Source organism: Pseudorasbora parva, chromosome 1, assembly GCF_024679245.1.
Source record: "Pseudorasbora parva isolate DD20220531a chromosome 1, ASM2467924v1, whole genome shotgun sequence".
Lineage (NCBI taxonomy): Eukaryota > Metazoa > Chordata > Actinopteri > Cypriniformes > Gobionidae > Pseudorasbora > Pseudorasbora parva.
In genome coordinates, this window is record NC_090172.1 from 28,920,507 (window position 1) to 28,939,226 (window position 18,720).

An 18,720-nucleotide genomic window follows, 5' to 3' on the forward strand; every position below is an offset into this window, starting at 1 on the left:
TGCGTCACATAGCATTTTTATGTTCAGTATGAACAGACAATTGGTGGAATTACTAGACTAGATATGTGATCATCAGTCTTCATGTTTTTTGATGGTCAGTCCTGTAAACACATCCTTGACTGTCTTCTGCTATGGCATGTTGTTTTAGTAAACATGAGAATAGTTTTGATTAGGGCACAATGTAATTAGAGCACTTGTAATGCTTTGGATTTCTTTATTGACCGGTCTGACTGTCTTTCTTTCTTTTCTCTGTAATAAGCGCACAGAGGCCGTCAACCCATGTCATTTTCTTTTAAATGGGCAATTATAACTGTAGCTACGTGTGAGACAGTGAAGAGAGAAAGAAACAAAGACAAAAAGAGACAGAAAGAAGACAGACGCAGGAAGGAAGGGCGGCGATAGACCCATGCATTTTTCAAAGACTATGATTAGACTTGCCAAAGAGGCACTGAGGCAGGGGATCTGAGGGCACAGCAGTGCTTGGGTGGCAAACCAAAAGAAAGCAATTTGTCATTGATGTTTCTGAGCAGATGATGCTGTTTGTGGGCTGAATCGAGTGTGCGCAACAGGTGGGGCTGATCTGTCAGAAAGCAGAACAAGAGAGCTGTTGATTACTGTTTGAGTCATGCCAATACGTATGCATATGAAGTGTATCTTTCAAATGAACATTTTTGATGGGGAAAGGATGCACAACATCAGACTGGTAGTGTATGGTCTAGTATGGTTCCAGTTTTACTGGGTTTTTATTTTTATTTTTATTTTTTATTTTTTGTGGAGGGGTAATATTTGGGAAGTCCCCATGAGGAGAAAAGCATTCAACAGAAGTCTGGTAGAATACATTTAAAGGTGTCATGAACTGGCTTTTTAAATGTTTTTCTACAAATTACATTTACATGGTTTTTACATTAAATAATGAACAAATAATGAATAAGTAATAGGCTATTTTCTAGCTTTTGTTTTGAGGCGCTCTCCAGAACGCTGGGTTTTGATGGAGTGAAGACTTCGAAGTAAACTCCGACGGCTTTGGTTAGATAAAATTTGCATATTTAATGAGCTTCTGCTCCACTGTCAGTTCACAAGAGAGATTGTTTTGAAAACAGCAACCGGAATAATTATCTGACAGGGCTCGCAAAACGTATTTATCAAACAAACGTAATTTATCTCTCATCCACCTGCGATTGATTGGAATATAATTTTTTTATTACTTTGCCCGCCTGATCGGGGGATATAAGTGTGAACCCCGTATCTTCAAGTATCAAGTTAAGAGATTGAACATCGAAGATCAAAAAAGTTATATTATTTTACTATTTAAGATTCACAGACTTGCCAACAGGCTTATGTTTTGGTAGCCCGTCTGGAAAACACATAGCCCCGGAATGTTGGGCTTTGCGAGATCTGGCCCATAACGGTGCATGTCTAACTCTGATCCCGAATTGCAATGAACCAACTAATAAAGGATTCTCCAGCCTGTGCCAGCGTTCTAAGGTATGTTCTTTTAGACATGTACACATTATCAAAACAATCTTTAACAATGTAATACTATCACATATACTAACACATTTTACTCACATAAGTGTGTTGCACCATTCCTGTCTGATCCAATATAGAAGGCACAGCATTGTGTTTTAATCTCAATATGTCAGCATATCCAGTATGGACCTGTGTTTTATTTACAAACGATTCCGTTGTGAAATCAAGCAAGCAAATGTACACTCATTGCTAATATTAGAATCCGAAGGAAGAATATACTGGTACTGTGTTCTTCCACAAGAAGACACAGCACAATATGTTACTCTCTTTGGCAAGTTTATTGCTTGGTAGCATTATCTGTTTAGCTCCACGAGTTGGTGGGCGGGGCTACAGAAGCAGGCGTACATATTTATCTTTTGAGATGGCTTTTCCCCATTCTATTATGTCATTGATCAATATATATATATATATATATATATATATATATATATATATATATATATATATATATATATATATATATATATATATATATATATATATATATATAATATTCAGAGATCTCTCATTTGCTGTGCCTGGTGTCTATAAAAGCTTTTCTTTGACTAACAAGGACATTTTCAGCTCTGACACTTACAAACTTGTATATATCAAAGGCTCAAGGGAAAGTTGATTTCTCAATTCATCACCCCTTTAAAGATTACATGAAATTCAAAAACATCTTTCTCATAGTGATATAACTAAGACAAGAAAATAATGGCAGAACTACAAACGCATTTCAGGCAAGTGTTGGAACAATTTTGAATAGTTTATCATCATTTGTGCTGTGTAACTTTGCAGACTGTTCACACAATATGTGCCTTTAAATTAAGATTAGAAAATGCATAATTGTAAACATGCTAAATATTATTTTGTTACATAATGTGTGTAGTTTTTGTTTAAATAAAATAAAAATAAAAAACCCTCACTTTTTTCTCAAAATTTCGAGTGTATACAGTGTTGGACAAAATTGTTAAACTGTTAAATATTATCAAATATGGCTGTAAAAAATAAATCTACATTGTTTATCCTTTTGTTCTTTTATTAAAAAAATAACTAAAAAAATCTTTAATTGAAGTAAAATAATTGATCACATTAAATAAATACTTTTGTCCAAAACACATTGGCCCCAACTGTTGGCACCCTTTTATTAAATTCCCTTTTCCCAAGATAACAGCTCTGAGTCTTCTTCTAAAATGCCTGATGGGTTTGGAGAACATCTGACAAGAGATCAGAGACCATTCCTCCATACTGAATCTCTCCAAATCCTTCAGATTCACAGATCCATGCTGTTGCTTCTTCACTTCAGTTCAGCCTCTTATTATCTACAGGGTTCAGTTCAGGGAACTGGGACGGTCTCAGCAGAAGCTTCATTTTGTGTTCAGTGATACATTTGTGTGGTGATTTTGCTGTTTGTTTTGGATTATTTTCCTGATGGAAAATCCAACCACGGCCCATTATAAGATTTCTAGCAGAATCCATAAGGTTTAGATTTTTTATCTTTTGGTATTTACTAGAATCCATTATACCATGTATCTGAACAAGATGTTCAGGACCTCCAGGAAACAAAACAGATCCACAACATTAAAAATCCACCTGTATTTTTAGCTGTGGGCATGGGGTACCTTTTATCCCTGTTTGCATCAAACCCATCTGGTAGATTTCCTGCCAAAAAGCTCTTTTTATAGTTTCATCTGACCACAGAACCTTTTTGAATTTCCAGTCGTGTCTGAAAACTGAATCTGCTGGAGTTTGTTTCTGGATAGGCAAGGATGATTTTTCTTGAAACCCTCCCAAACAACATGTGGGGATGTAGGGGTTGTTTGAAAAAAAAAAAAAGGCTTTCTGACCCCAAGGCTCATCTAATCTCTGCAATTCTCTATCTATGAACCTTTCTGCACTCAAACGTTCTGCCTCGCTATGCATTAGGACAATATACACACACGTCCTCTCAGCAGATTTGTAACATCTTTAGTTTAGCCCTGATGGTGGAAATAGGGAATTGCAATGCTTTAGCTATTTTCCTACTGCCACTTTCTATTGCGTGACGCTCAACCATCTTTTGCTGGTTATTATATTCTGTGGTTTTACTCATTGTGATGAATGATTAAGGCAGTCTTAATCATTGTCCTCCTTATATTTATACTCCTGTGAAACAAGACATCATAGCTGGACAATTTTATGTTCCTTGTCACCCTGGTGTGCTAAAAAATGAAAAATATGAATGTAAATATACTTCAGAGATATTTTACTCGTTTCAATCACCCATTTTCAATTATTTTAGTTCAATGAAAGGTTAAATTTTTATGTAAAAAAAAAAAAAAAAAAAAGATCAAAAGGATAAACCATGCAGATTTGTTTTTTTACAGCCATATTTGATCATATTTACCAGGGGTACCAACAATTTTGACCACCACTGTACATCTCATACATTTCAGAGATTTATCTTTTAATTTAAATTGTATTTAAATATATTTATACAATGGATTAATTGTATTATTAATATGTTAAATAATAAAAGATAAATTGTATCAATTAAAAAAATAAATTAAATGAAAACAAAGACGCAACTCTCTTGTAAATATTGGAGCAAGCCAAGGCATTTCTAATCGCGCTGTGTGAAAAACATACTGAACGGCGGCTCGAAACACCCAACCGCTTCATGAATACAGGAATACTGTGTACGCACACTACACAGTTCAGCTGAATAAAGAAAACCAGTGTTGCTTAAAAGTTTTGATGGATGATGGTTTTAATGAAGGTAAATATGATTACAGTGACATACATTAGGCATGTGAGTGTCCATCATTCATAGATGTCACTACCAAATAGAATGCCGCCATATTATGTATAATAGTTTGGTCGCCCAAACTGCTCATTTGAATGAGAGAGAGACAAAGATACCAGGAGAAAATTAAAATTTTAGGCTCCATATTTGTTACCCCCAGTTTTCTTTTGTCCATTATTATCATTATTATCTAACCCAGATTGGTGCCACACTTTCACATTTTTCACCCATCCAGCCACAGCATATTGATATGCATCAGTACTCTTAAAAGCCTTCAAGCTATCACTATATATATATATATATATATATATTGTACATAACCCCTCCCTATAGTGATAGCTTGAAGGCTTTTAAGAGTATATATATATATATATATATATCTTCAAGAAACAAGATGTATATAGGTTCCTCTTTAGGCTGTTGTTGCAACCAACTGCACAACATATTGCAGGGACTAGTGATGGAGCTCAAATCATGTTGAAATGATCGTATTTACTAGTCGAACGCGCATGAACGCCACCACAAAGTCGTAAATACCAGTGGGAAGTTTGGGATTTTCTTTAAGCCCCGATCTGTACGAGTTGTAGGCGTGTCTGTGAGAAACCTGGCAGAATCAAAGGATGCAACGTCCTTAGTTGAATATAACAGGTACTGAGCTGTGACACTGACAGTCAGGCACTATCTCAATATGTTAAATTGTATTTAAGGGCAAAAATTGTCCAGATACAGTTTTACAGGTCCATTTACAACCCTATAAATTGTCCCTAGGATATATTGCTCTGTTTTTGCCTTATTTGGAAGAGTCATGAATATTAATGTTGAGCTCATCTCTGATTGGCTTATTTCAGCCACTCACAGCTCACAGCAGTTCAGCTCGTGAGTCCTGACCGTCCTGACAGAACACAGACAGATTGAATGACACTTTAAAGGGTTGCTTAAGGGTTTAAAGGGTTACTTCACCGCTTTTTCATATTAAACTGTTATTCCCTTAACGAAAACAAGTTGATACATATCTCTCTCAGTGTGTGCACTTAAACGCTCTGACTCATGGTGACACTCTGATAGCATTGAGCTTAGCCCAGTAAGCCCAGTTCATTCACTATGGTACCAAACAGAGATCAAAATAGGTGTACCAAACACCTCCAACTTTCCCTATTTAAATACAGTTACACGAATAGTTGAGCGATCAAGTATGGTGACAAAATAAAATGTGGCACTTCTCTAATCGGATTAAAAAGGAGAACTATAATGTATGGCGGAATAGCACTTTTGAGAATACTTTGGCTCGGCGCAGTAAAAAGTCTTCTACTTCTAACTTGATCTCTGTTTGGTACCATAGTGAATGAACTGGGCTTAGTGGGCTAAGCTAAATGCTATCAGATCGTCACCGCACGTCAGAGAGATTAAGAGCAGGCACTCAGACAAGAGAGGTATGCGTCAACTAGTTTTAGTTAAGGGAATAACAGTTTAATATGAAAAAGCGGTGAAGTATCCCTTTAAGCAGAACATCTCAAATGGAGATTGCTAAAATGCAGCTTACTTTTTTATTGGTGTTTTCAGATCATCTGCGCACGAGAAAGAGCGTTCATGCTTGTGGTTGCCAGATTTCAGTAATTTAAAACCCCCAAACAGACAGAGCTTTTCTGTGAAAATAACTCATATTCTATCCAGTGTTTTACCTAAACATGTCCAATCTGGCAACTATATTCACGCGAGCTCTCTCTCGCGCTGATGATCTGAAAACACCAATAAACAAGTAGGGGGGTGTGAGGAAGGAGGAATCCATATTTTAAATAGTTGAATATGTTTGTAAGATGATGAATGAAAATGCAAGGATATAATTAAATGAAGGGGAAATGAGGGATGGTTTTTGAAGTTTTTAGGATATTGGCAGTGGTCAGGGAAGCATTCCTCACTGTCTGGCTGCATTTGACAGGTTGCATCATTCAGCAACATGTATGCAAAGCTCTGAGAAAAATCATGATCCGTTGTGATTCCTGACAAATGCAGCACAAATACAGGGTTGAAACCTAAAGAAAGAAGATAAGTTTGATAAGTCTGGCTACATGGGTCTTTAGTCTCGACTTAACAGAGTTGTTAATCTCTGTAAGATCACAATGTATGATGACTACAAATCTTTTCGTCTTCGTACATTTCGTTCTTTTGAGTCTAGGTCAGTACAGTAGCATAATGTGTACAAAACACAAACTCATACTCTTTTTAATAAGAGCTTTTGATTTCCTGTGTGTATATCATAGATGCCAGTGCCCGGCTCAGTTTGAGGGACCCGAGTGCCAGCAGACAAAACACAGTTTCCATGGAAACGGCTATGCTTGGTTTCCCCCTATAAGGCCGTGCTTCGAGAGCCACCTCTCACTGGAGTTCATCACAGAGGTGGCAGATGGCTTGCTGCTCTACAGCGGACCCCTCTCTCAGCTTCAGCCGTGGGAGCCGGAAGACTTCATGGCCATAGGTAACCTACACACACTTTCACCGCAGGTCGAGAGGCAAGGGATGGGGATTGCAAATCTGTGGTGGCATTACGGCAGAACATTGCTTCAGTGTCTACATCATTCTTTCATATCACAAGCTCAACCTCTGGCACATCTTCACTCATCTCCCAGTAGGGCTACACACAGAGAGAAGAAAATAGAGAAAAAAAGGGCGATAATATGTTTATTTTAGACAGAAAGAGATGAAGAGACTCCTTTGCGTTCTCTCCAGCAGGATTTAGTGTTTCTAATAAAAAAAAGTTTTATTGCTGTAACATTTTCTTACTCGGGGGAGATCTGCTATCGTCTAACAACCTAAACACAGAGAAGAAAAAAACACAAAAGGATAAAAATACCACATTATGTCTGTTTGTTTGCGTATATGTGCCATAAATTCCGCAGCATCGCCTTGTGTGCTGCTGTAGTAGCTCATTTAGGGTTAACGAATGCACTCATTATATCAGTAAAAGCTTATTTGTCATTCATCTGGGAGAATGATTACAATGGGGTATACATATTTAGAGCTTTAATGAACTCACAGATCTGCCTACGTGCCAAGCATACGTTCATATGAGAGCGTTCTGCTCTTGATCAGTTCACTGATGTGTTGGCAAATGTGGATAAGTAGCAGATAAGACAGTGTGTGAGTGTAATCAGTGCAGGGTGAGATTCTGAACATATGGAGAGAACGAGAGAGGGATGGATGGCAGACAGCAGATCTGAGGTGAGAAAGAGAGAATGACGGAGTGAAAGATGAAGATTAAGTGAAGTGTGCAGCTTTGGACAGGGTTTCAAAATGGTTTCAGCAACAAAGAGTGGTGAAGAGGTGGAGATCTGTCTGAGCTTCAGTTGCAGGTCGGTATCTGGGTGAGAGTGATAGTCAAATACTCCTGTGCTTGTGTTGGAGCTGCTGCTTGCTGGCGAAAGATCTCTGAAAAGCTGCCATAATGGACTGATCCAGTTGACTAGAAAGACGAGTGATAACATATGTTACTACATAATCTGTCCGCAAACAAACATGCCACAACATGTTTTTTTGGGTAAGACTTGATTAGTACTCAATTGATTTACATTACGGTAGTTAAATATTAGATCACCCAAAAATGTACGCATTTATTCTCCTTCGTATTGTTCCAAATCCATAAAACTTCAGTTCATCTTCATAACACAAATGGTTGCATATTTTTTTAATAGTTTGAAAAAAAAAAATCTTGTTCAGAAGATGGATTAAAGTTTATAGATTTGGAACGATTTAATACAAATAAGAATGGGTTAGATATCCCTTTATTGCACTAAACTTTTACACCATTTATTTATGTGGACAAATGTACATTTCTACATCAACTAATTTAACATTTGTACATGAACATTATAAACAATTATGAATTTGAAATATATATTCTTTTTGTGGCAATTAATGATGCTATAAATATACAGTATATATTCAAATATAGACACCGCTTTATTTTTGGTGGAAAAATAAAGCAGCTGGAGCCACTGCAGCTTACAAAATAACAATGATTTTGTTTGTCACATTAAGTTGCTTTTGGTTTAAAGACTTATTGGTTCCTAGTTAGTTCCTGGGGTATTTTTAGGGGCGCCTCAGATGCTATTTTTCTACATCATCTGCTGTGGAAATGTACAAATTGGATTTATACTGGGCACTAGCTCCAGAACCAGCACTAGAAAAGGGTTGAGAGAGAAAGAGGATGGATAGGACTAGTGAGGACATGCAGCAATGAGAATAAGGAGAAATGGAAACAGAGAAAGAGTAGAGAGACAGCGAAGAAAGAGTCAGATTAAATAGATAAAAGAGGTTCAGATTTGAAGGAACTGCTGAGGAGTAACAGTAAGTGGCGCAGCTCAGACATGAATTAAACGGAGAAAGAAGTTCATGTCTAAGTGAGAGACGAAGATGCTGTGTGAATGGGAAGGACCGAAGAAAGAAAGCGGACGATGAATAATGATGAATGGCAGTGCGGAGGACAGCGGAACAAGTGTAGCCACAGTGTGAGTCTCTGTGCATTACTCTCCCTCTCTTCAGTCCTCCTTGCCTTCACTCTATCAGACCTTATTACTTACTGCTGTTCTTCACTGTGGCCTATTAAACCTTATCATTGGCCTGCTGCCTGCCAGTTTTACGCCTCTGCTCTTCTTATTAAAGACACTCATGACACTGATACTCCATAGTGTACACACACCCAGGGGCCTCCCACACATATCCCTGTGTGCAGCAGATGATACTGGTGTGTCTGTGTGAGTATTAGTACTTCTGAGTTATTTACTAATAGATTATGAAGTTGCATTTGTTTGACTTTGATTGGTTTGAGGTGGACTGAAGATTGTTACTGGTCAGTAAACATCTCCAGCAGGCACTAGGTGTAAGAATTTTGGCTTTAAATTAAAATTGACATATTGACTTTTTATATTGACATTCCAATTAAGAGTAATCATGTATTTTGCTTTTATAAGGCACATGTATATTTGGGTGATTCACACATCAGTTGAAGTGCTTGAGGCACATTAATAAAACATTATAAAACAAGCACCAAGCATGAAATCCACACGTGGTGTCTGTATTAAAGAGAGACTATCTTTCTTCACCTCTAGCATGAATTACTTCTCCTAAACACACTTTTTCTCATTACTTGCCAGCTTCATTGTCTCTGGATGACCTTTGACCTTCTCCTCAATTTATTTTCATTGATGGAAATGGGCACTGATACGTGCTTGAAGTCTTCATGTCACATGGGTCTTATTGGTGGTTACAGTCTCTTTTCAAGGTTAGACAAAGATTTGAGGGGTGAGCATGTTGAATCAATAGACAAATTACACTGACAAATCTAATTTATTTGATTAAGGACACTTATTGAATGATAAGCAGTCTCATAATGTAATTTAGCCATGTCTGAAAAGACTTGCACAGATGTACAGGCTGTAGATGATGCACAGGGACACTGAGAAACATTCCGATGCCTACTGTAGATTGCATACTTTAATCATTTCTTAATCTTGTCAAGGATGTAAAGGTAATACATTCTGTAGACATCCTGTCATTCATTTATTGTGCTTGTTATGCACTTCTATCCAAAGCGGTTTCTTATGTTGGGTTTCTATAAAGAAGCTTGAAAATACCTATAAAAAAAAAAAAACTATTAATATTGAATGAGGGCTATATGACCTTTTTTTTAATGATTCACTTTGGTTTCAGTACATCAGTATGTTTCTTGAGTAATGGCTTCTACAAATTTAGCTTTGAATTATGTATGTATGGACATATATATATATATATATATATATATATATATATATATATATATATATATATATATATATATATATATATATATATATATTTCACAATATTACTGTTTTAATATATATTTTTATTAATTAATTGCAGCCTTGGTGAGAGAACTATTATAACATTTAAAACCTTTTAATAGAATAATCTACATTTATCAGTATCTGGGAGAATCCATAGATAGGTAATATCATTGCCTATCATAAAATCATACGATGTATATGTCTCAGTAATATTTAGCCTATTTTTATTATCAGTCAATGAAAATTAGCATTTTGAATTTAATTTATGTATTGCTGTATTTTTTAAAATGTTTTAGGAACTCTGAAGTGTTTATGAATATGTTTGTGAGCTTTTACACACACACACACACATACACACACACATACACACTGGCTGTCTGGTCAGAGTGCCTGGCAGATGAAAGTGTGCGCAGAGATACAGTTACACCCAGAGTGTGATGTGCGCATTATGGTCAATTTGCTGAAACCTGCTTCACAGTGAACCCTCTCAGACTCATCATGCTACAGCAGCTCTCAAATATCCCTTTCAACTTATAGTATTTCAGCTCATTTCCTGAGCCGCTGATGTGAGGGCCACTGGGTGGGGTTTCCAGGGTCCATATGACATTGGCCCTCCTGCTCGTCCCTCAGGACCCGCAAAGAGAAGCCATTTCTTATGCTTAAAGTGGAAATGCATTTGGGGGGGATCTGGGGGAGGAGGTCGTCCTCCCTTCATCTTCCCTCCTGCTGACAGAGGGATTAATGTGCAGGGATGTTGCAGGGAGACCAGTATGAATTAGGGATGAGGAGCAGAGAGCACAGACGACCCCCTATGACTGCAGAGGGATCGTTTCTAAGAGCAAAAACATGTTGCAGCCTAATTACATATACAGATGTGTTCCCTGTATATGACATTTACATATGTAACACTGAACGTGCTGGCGAGTGGTCTAGATCAAATTGTGTGCCCCCTCATCCTGCTTTCTCTCTCTTCCTGGTTTCCTGGTTCCTGGTTTTCATCTGTATATTAAGGCCAGGGCCGGCCCGTGGCATAGGCGGAATAGGCAAATGCTAGGGGCACCACTTGTCCATAGGGGCGCCAAAATTAGTGTTTTTTTTCCGGTTTTATTACTGCTACTTTTTATTAATATTAATTTGAAATATTACCAAAAAAAACCTTACACAAATCCCCAGACTCTTCCCAGACCACCGCATCAATCTCCTCCTGCCCAGCGAGTGCTTTAGTGTGTCCGATATTGAACGTGTGATCAGTTTAACGTTGGAAATTTGTTGTTGCGTCGCCTCTCGCGCATCTAACAGACAGGATTGCTTTCGTTTTTAATGTGCTTGTTCGCTCGCGCCAGACAGTGAAAGTTGCCTAATTATTTATGACGGACTGCCAATATGTCAAAAAGACCGAAGCCCTCTGATACAGGAAAGATAAGGAAAAAGGGGATGAAGACAGGTAAAGTGATGAAATGAATGAACAGTTTATCTAAATGCATTATCTAAATATGAATGTTTGCTAATTAATTCCAGTTATTTTACCTTAAACTGTATGTAAGCAGCTGTTCTGGGTGATCAGAATCTGTAAAAAATCATGTCAATTGTTTATAAACATATATCATTTTTTTATTAGCCTAATGTTTTGACTCAGTTGTGCAATTGTAAGGGGATATATGGCGTTTTTAAAATTAGTAATGATATTTATATACAGGTTTATCTAAAAAAGCTAAAAAATAAAATAAAATGCACACTAAAATTTCTTAAAAAGTTTAATTAATGGTGAAAACATGAGCATGCATAGTTCAGTGGAGAATATACATACATACACACATTTTTGTGTATATATGTGTGTGTCCTTGTTTATTACATTGTGGGGACCAAATGTCCCCATAAGGATGGTAAAACCTGAGATTACCTACATTGTAGCAACAAGGCAGCGGTCCCCACTTTGTGTGTGTGTGTGTGTCCATTTATTTATTTTTTAAATTATAAAAACACAACCAACATATAAAAACCTTGATACAAGGGGCACCAAGTTAAATCTTGCCTAGGGCAGCAAATTGGTCAGGGCCGGCCCTTATTAAGGCCAGGAAACACCAGGCTGGTGGTTGGTCATCAGCCAACATCGGCCATTGTTGAGTGCCTGTTAGCTTGGTTTTTGCATTGTTCCGGCACAAGTCAGACCCTGTTAGTGAAAGAGAGAGAACTCTGATTGGTTGTTCAGCTTTATATCAAACCAGTGCAAGAGAAGAAAAGCAAAGGTGATGAAAGTGATGATACAATGAAGTCAAAGTGGACACACAGAGAAGGTGGTTCTAATTTTATTTCTTCTTACCTAAGTGTTCCAATACTTTCTTCATTCCAATGCATCAACATGATTTATATACTTTGGGGTAATTTTGTTTTCCATTTTGAATGACTATAGACTAATATGAATTGAGAAGGGTGACAGAAACTTTGCCATTTTTCAATTAAAGCAGTGATTTTATCTTGCAATTGATTATTATTATTTTTTTTCATTGTTAGAGTGTGCAGACTTTTTTGAAGTGTTTTCCCGTTGGAGTTTTTGGTCCTCAATTGGTTTTTAAGGTGCAGTGATTTCTTGGTTATTTTTCGAGTATAGCCTACTGCCACCTTGTTCTTATTATCAGTATTGCCTCACACAGGTGCAAAACCTAACTGCTAGTTGGCCGTTGACTCTAGTCTTCCGGCCTTTAGAAACTTTTAATAGTCACATCCTCTTTCTGTCTGTCATAAAGAGAGACCTTCATTACTTCCTATCGTTTCAGTCCTTTCAAATCAATACCAACCCCCAGACTTGTACCTTTTCCATCTCTCATTTTCACTCCTGTTGCCTTTCCTTTCTCAATCCTACTGCATCTGCACTCTACCTAAAATGCCATGTCAGCCCGAGAAGACATGGTCTTGCTCTCAGTTGGCAGCACTTCATGTCTGGGACAGGATTGGTGACAGCATCAGTGTAGGGGAGCAGTTCTCTGTTCTCAGGGGCTTCCCTCTAAAAAGGGCTTCTCAGCCCAGATTACAGCAGCACTGCTCTTCACCCAGCATGTTCACTGTTATCTCCAGCTCAACACTCTGATACCATCGGGAGTTAGCCTGGAGACACCAGAGAAACCGGTTGAGAGAGAATACAATGGAAACTGCCAAGATAGGAACAGTTTAAGAAACTCTGGGTTTGTATAGTTATTTCATTCAGCTGTGTGGCTCATGAGTTAATAAAGTATAATTGTTGGGGTTAATCATTTCAATTTGGAAAAATGTTTAATAATATGGAAACCCGAGAGAGAGGGTTATATAACACTTTCCATGTAATGTTATTGTATGCACAAAATACACAAAAGAGTCATAAGCCTATGTTTTAAATATTTGTTCAATTCTCATTTTTTGTTTTGTTTTGTACCTTCATTGAAATGGTGACAAGATAAATATTTTGAACATTTTAATTTGATTACCGAAATACATTTATTCCATTTAAAATAAAAGGTAAGTAGTTGATTTTAAAATTAATTTGAAGAATTGAAAAATTAAATGTGGGAATATTATTTAAAAAAACTGTTTGAGAGAGAGCTTTAAACAAAATGAGGGGTTATCTAATTTTATCTGCCCTAATGGGTTATAAATATAACAAAAAGACCTGTTCCATTAAGTAATGCCTATTTAACTAACTCCTGCAAAGTAGGCAACTGAGCAATTATATTAAAAGTATTTCTGAGCCATTATTTCCATCATTGCTCTATTTATCTCTAAGCATGTGCTAACCAAACTCCCCTTCAACTGTGAGAGTGAGACAAAGTCCCTCAGCACTCATGAACTTGAATGGGTTAAACCAGAGGAGGATGATGAAGACATTCACTGCTGAAACACTGTGCACAAAATAATAGGAGAAATAGAGTGACAGAGAGAATAAGCACAGATGGACGACAAAAATCAGCCCATTTTAATGACGGTGCGAGGGAATTAGCCAGGACAATCTGTCTGGAGAGTCAGTCATTTGATTTGAGCTAATTTGATTTGTGCTAAGCACCTAGTTTTTCTTAGTTTCAGTTCAGCTTATAGAGTATCCTCTCATACAGTGTGAAGAAAACACTGTGACCAACGAAAGTTCAGTTTCACGATCAGCAGACTGTGAGTGCCAGACAGTGCAACATAGCCGAGCTGAGAGGAAGTGTGCGTTATTTATAGGAATGAAAAGAGTGCATCAAAGGGAGAACTCAAGAGGGTGACAAATAAGAAAATAGAGGGGAGAATAGAGGACATCGGGAAAGTGGATTATTGAGACACGACAGGCAGACATGTCGGCCAAAATGGGCACGACGGTCTTATTTAACAGCAAAGATCCTGCTGATTAACGTGAAATTAGTTGACGATGTTTCTGCCTTTATTCCCAGACTCTGTCAGAATATACGAAGCTTAAGGGAGTCTTCCTGGCTTCATTAATTTTTAATTTGCCAATCGGTTAACTCAGACAAAAAGAAGAACTTTCCGTAATATGTTTTTCCATTTATGCCAGAGGATAATATAATCGCAATTGCTGCAGGCTCTTCAGCGCTAACTTTATTCAGTAATGTGAAACAGAGCGCTAGTTCTGTATTCTTGTTTTAACCATCCACCTATGTTCTTCTCTCTGTCTGTCTGTCTGTCTGTCTCTGTTCTTCTTTCTCAGAACTGATTGACGGCACCCCCACCCTGAAAATTAACCATGGCTCGGGTACATTGGTCCTGCAGTTGCCGGGCAACGTGAATGTAGCAGACAGACGGTGGCACAGACTGGACGTGAGGAGCAACAGCAAAGTAAGCATTCACCGTTAACAAGCAACTGACTGCCGAGTTTAATCGAGCAGAGGCCCGTCTCTCCTCGGCAGCTTCTTCAAATAAAGCACCTCAGTACTTCTGTACAAGACACCAAAGTCTTACTATCTCTTCCGAAACCCTGTTCACAGTCCACGAGGGGCAGAGAAATTGTGGTCACTGCTGTTGGCTGGGTTTGCTTGATCCCAGACATTGTTTAGTGTGCTAGTTTGTATTGTCTTCAGCATTGCCAGAACTGCTTCAGATCCTTTGTTGCTGCCAGTCTCTCTCTTGTAGTGATAGCTTGTAGTTTTGCTGGGGTGGAAATTGCCTTAGGGTCAGTCTGAAATTGCTTGAAATTATAATGCTTATTGTTCAATACAAAAAGGATCCGAGCATCCTGCAGGTTGGAGCTTTTTAGTATCTTGACATGCTGTGTGTTTAGTAATACCATGCCTGAGGCTTAATCCTCCATACAGAGTGGAGAAAGTGTTTGAAGTGTGGCTTCTTCCAGTGTTAAAAATGTAGATGAAGAAATGTAAAGAAGACATCTAAAGGCTGGAATACACTAGATGACCTCTGTCCCTACTTACAGTCTGGATGAGACAACGCTAGTTGCAGAAAGTCAGAGCCAGTCTGCAGGTCTTAGTCAATCGAAGTTGACAGATCTCACAGAAAACTGTATTGTGTCTAATGGTCAGTGACTCAGATTTTATATGTGTGATATTTTTAGCCGATTTTAGAACACGTTGTTTTCATTTGTCATGCATCTCCTAGCAACTGTGTGAGTTTGTTGTGTTCAGAACTGTCTAAAGTGGACTACGAAATAAAGTGTTACCGGATGTTTTCATAGCTAGAAATATGTACATGTACATAATATTAATGTATTTGGTTGATACGCCATGACTTATCCAAAGTATTTTTATGAACAAAATATTAACTTGATCATATGACAAACATAATTCCTGAAATTTTTTACATTAGTTCTATTTAGGGTCTTTTTTGTATTGTGTTTTTCAGTAGTGTTTTAGCAGTGTCAAATTGAACCCAAAACAGACATAACATTAGCATACTTCTATAGTTTGTGTTAAAACATGAATAAAGATTCAATATATTAAATACATTTGAATGGATAATAAGGGGATTATTTAGATTTTTAGTGCTGTATAAAAAACATTCAGTCTCAAAGCATAATGTTTAATATGCCTCCATTAAATTGTGGCATTTCATGGATTTCGTGGTGTTAATAAATGTTCTTTTCTCCCCCACGTTTGTTCTCAGGAGGTGCGTTTTACACTTGATCGCTGTGCGGGAGCCACTATCATGGAGATGGAGGGAGTGGGCAGCTGGCTAACTACTGAAGACCACACTTCCTGTGAAGTTACTGGCATCACTCCGAATATGGACAAGTAAAGCACTTTTGTTCCTTTATATTTCTCTTTTCACACCAACATGAAAAAAAAAATATTGCCCTGAAAAACTATTAAAAAGAAAGTGCCAAAGAACCCATTCCTCCACCTTGATAGCATGACACAGAGCACCGGTCAATGAAACAATCATTACCTTCTTCTTTCTCACTCTACATATGAGACTCATGCCATTTATGAACTGGATAATGTCTTGAAATATTTATAGTCACACAAAGGTCTAAATCCAAAAGGTCAAATGAATTATCACAGTAAATCTCTAGAGGAAAATGACCTCTCCATAACACACAGCACATTAGTGGCAATGGTCATTCTCCCTTCTGATGTGCTTTCAGGCATCTGAATGTGACGCAGGTGCTTCAGCTAGGAGGAGTGAATGAGAACCTGCCGTATATTTACCCACAACTCCAACACAAGCACTTCACTGGCTGTATCCGAAATCTCATCATGGACAGCAAGGTGAGATTTGCGTGATTTTTTTGGTTTTTGTTTTTGTGGCAAATGAAAGAGAATTTTACTTGCTCAACTTGTAAAATAGCCTGATTTTTAATTAAAATAAATTATTGGGAAGACCAAAAAATGTTTGAGCAAGAATGAGTCTTATCTGAATTAATTAAATTACTGGTAATTGTAATACAATATAGTATGTAATGTAATATTATATATTCCGGCAAGGGAAAATAGGGGTTGGGGGTTCAATGATTCAATGACCAATTCATAAAGAGGTGCTACTCAAGTCGTCACCTTCGTTTATATAGCACTTTTTTACAATATAGATAGTTTCGAATCAGCTTTAAGGCATTCAAACACTTTTATTTATTTTGTATTTATTTTCTTTCTTCGCCCATGAAACAAAAATGCTTTCAGCACCTGGTATTCCCAGGCGGTTTCCTATCCAAGTACTAACCAGGCCCAACCCTTCTTAGCTTCCGAGATCGGGCGTGCTTAGGGTGGTATGGCCATAAGCAAAAGCTACTGCCAAATTTGGGCCATTTAAGGCATTCGAACACTCTTATTTATTTTAAAGTGATAATAGAAAATTCAGGCAAGAGAAGTTGTTTTGGCTCTACATCAGCTCCAGAAAAAAGTTATTGTACACTTAAACTAAGTTTTTGATTGATTCATTTGATCACTGTTGTAAAAAATCATTAGTTATTTACTTCGGGGCCACTTGCATAACACAATTTTCAACCAAAATGGAAAACTCTCAGTTTGCATTGTGATCGTGTCTAGGCACAGGTCTACCACCTGATCTGGACACGGCAGACTACTGTAAACCTCAGGATAAACAGAGAGATTAATATTAGTGTAGATTAGCGAGTACATCAAGTGTTATGGAAAGTGTTCCCAGTTCCGATGGATTTAGTTAATGCAGCCTAACAATCATTTAACAGATCTGCATCAAAATTAATATCATATTCTATGTGTATGCCAGGTTAAAGAGATTTATTCTTAGTCTAGATTTAAACTGACGGAGTGTGTCTGCTTCCTGAACAATGCTAGAAAGACTGTTCCAGAGTTTAGCTGCTAAATAGGAAAATGATCTACTGCCTGCAGGTGATTTTTATATTCTAGGTATTATCATCTGGCCAGAGTTTTAAGATCGCAATAGACATAAAGGACTATAATGCACTAAGAGCTCGTTCAAGTATTGGGGAGCTAAGCCATGTAGTGCTTTGTAAGTAATAAGCAAGATTTTAAAATGTATGTGATGTTTAATAGGAAGCCAATGCAGTATTGACAGAACTGGGCTAATAGTCTGCATCCCACTTTATTTTCTGCTAATTCTTTTTTATGATTTGGAATGTGTGTAACAAAGACTACCTTCCAATGATCTTTCAAATTTAGATGGTGTTTGATAGAGTTTGATGAAGTTGAAGTCTAGATACTAAGCCTTACTCTAACACAGCCTTTGCCTTTCATATTAAACATTTTTAGTACAATTTTCCCCAAAATGTTATGTAATAATCCCATAACATTATTCATGCAGTTGTGATTTTGCAGTGTAAATGCATTCATGCCACCACAGCTTTATTAAACAGTCTGTGTAACTCCACAACGCTTTATCTTATTCAGACCAAACTTGGTACATGTTGGCACAAGCATGTCCTGAGGCAACATGTGGCGTTTCGGCGCTGCGCCACCTACTTGTCCAGAGATGGGAAAAATGGCTATTTTTGCTTTTTTTTTGCTAAACTGTTTGTCCAAAAAATCATAAAAGTGGTCTCGTCAGATTCGGAATGTCATGACGAGTCGACTGATATCCAATTTTACCATGTCAGCTTATTGAATTATGTGCCAAAATGCTGTATTTTATGAACGCAAGAACGGGTTTTTACGAAACTCGGTATGGGTCATCACCATGATACCCTGAAGTAGCCTA

The 18,720-nt window shown here is 37.5% G+C and overlaps 1 protein-coding gene and 1 pseudogene across 1 annotated transcript in view; one reads left to right on the plus strand and one right to left on the minus strand.

Annotated features, from left to right (window-relative positions):
• Positions 1 to 18,720, plus strand: part of si:ch211-186j3.6 (neural-cadherin) — a 309,028-nt gene that overhangs the window by 252,866 nt on the left and 37,442 nt on the right. Inside the window, exons 23-26 of the mRNA XM_067437563.1 lie at positions 6,556 to 6,770; positions 14,786 to 14,913; positions 16,192 to 16,319; positions 16,673 to 16,796. Coding sequence (XP_067293664.1) covers positions 6,556 to 6,770; positions 14,786 to 14,913; positions 16,192 to 16,319; positions 16,673 to 16,796 — 595 coding nt within the window. The remainder of the gene's footprint in view (positions 1 to 6,555; positions 6,771 to 14,785; positions 14,914 to 16,191; positions 16,320 to 16,672; positions 16,797 to 18,720) is intronic.
• Positions 17,196 to 17,304, minus strand: LOC137088754 (5S ribosomal RNA; annotated as a pseudogene).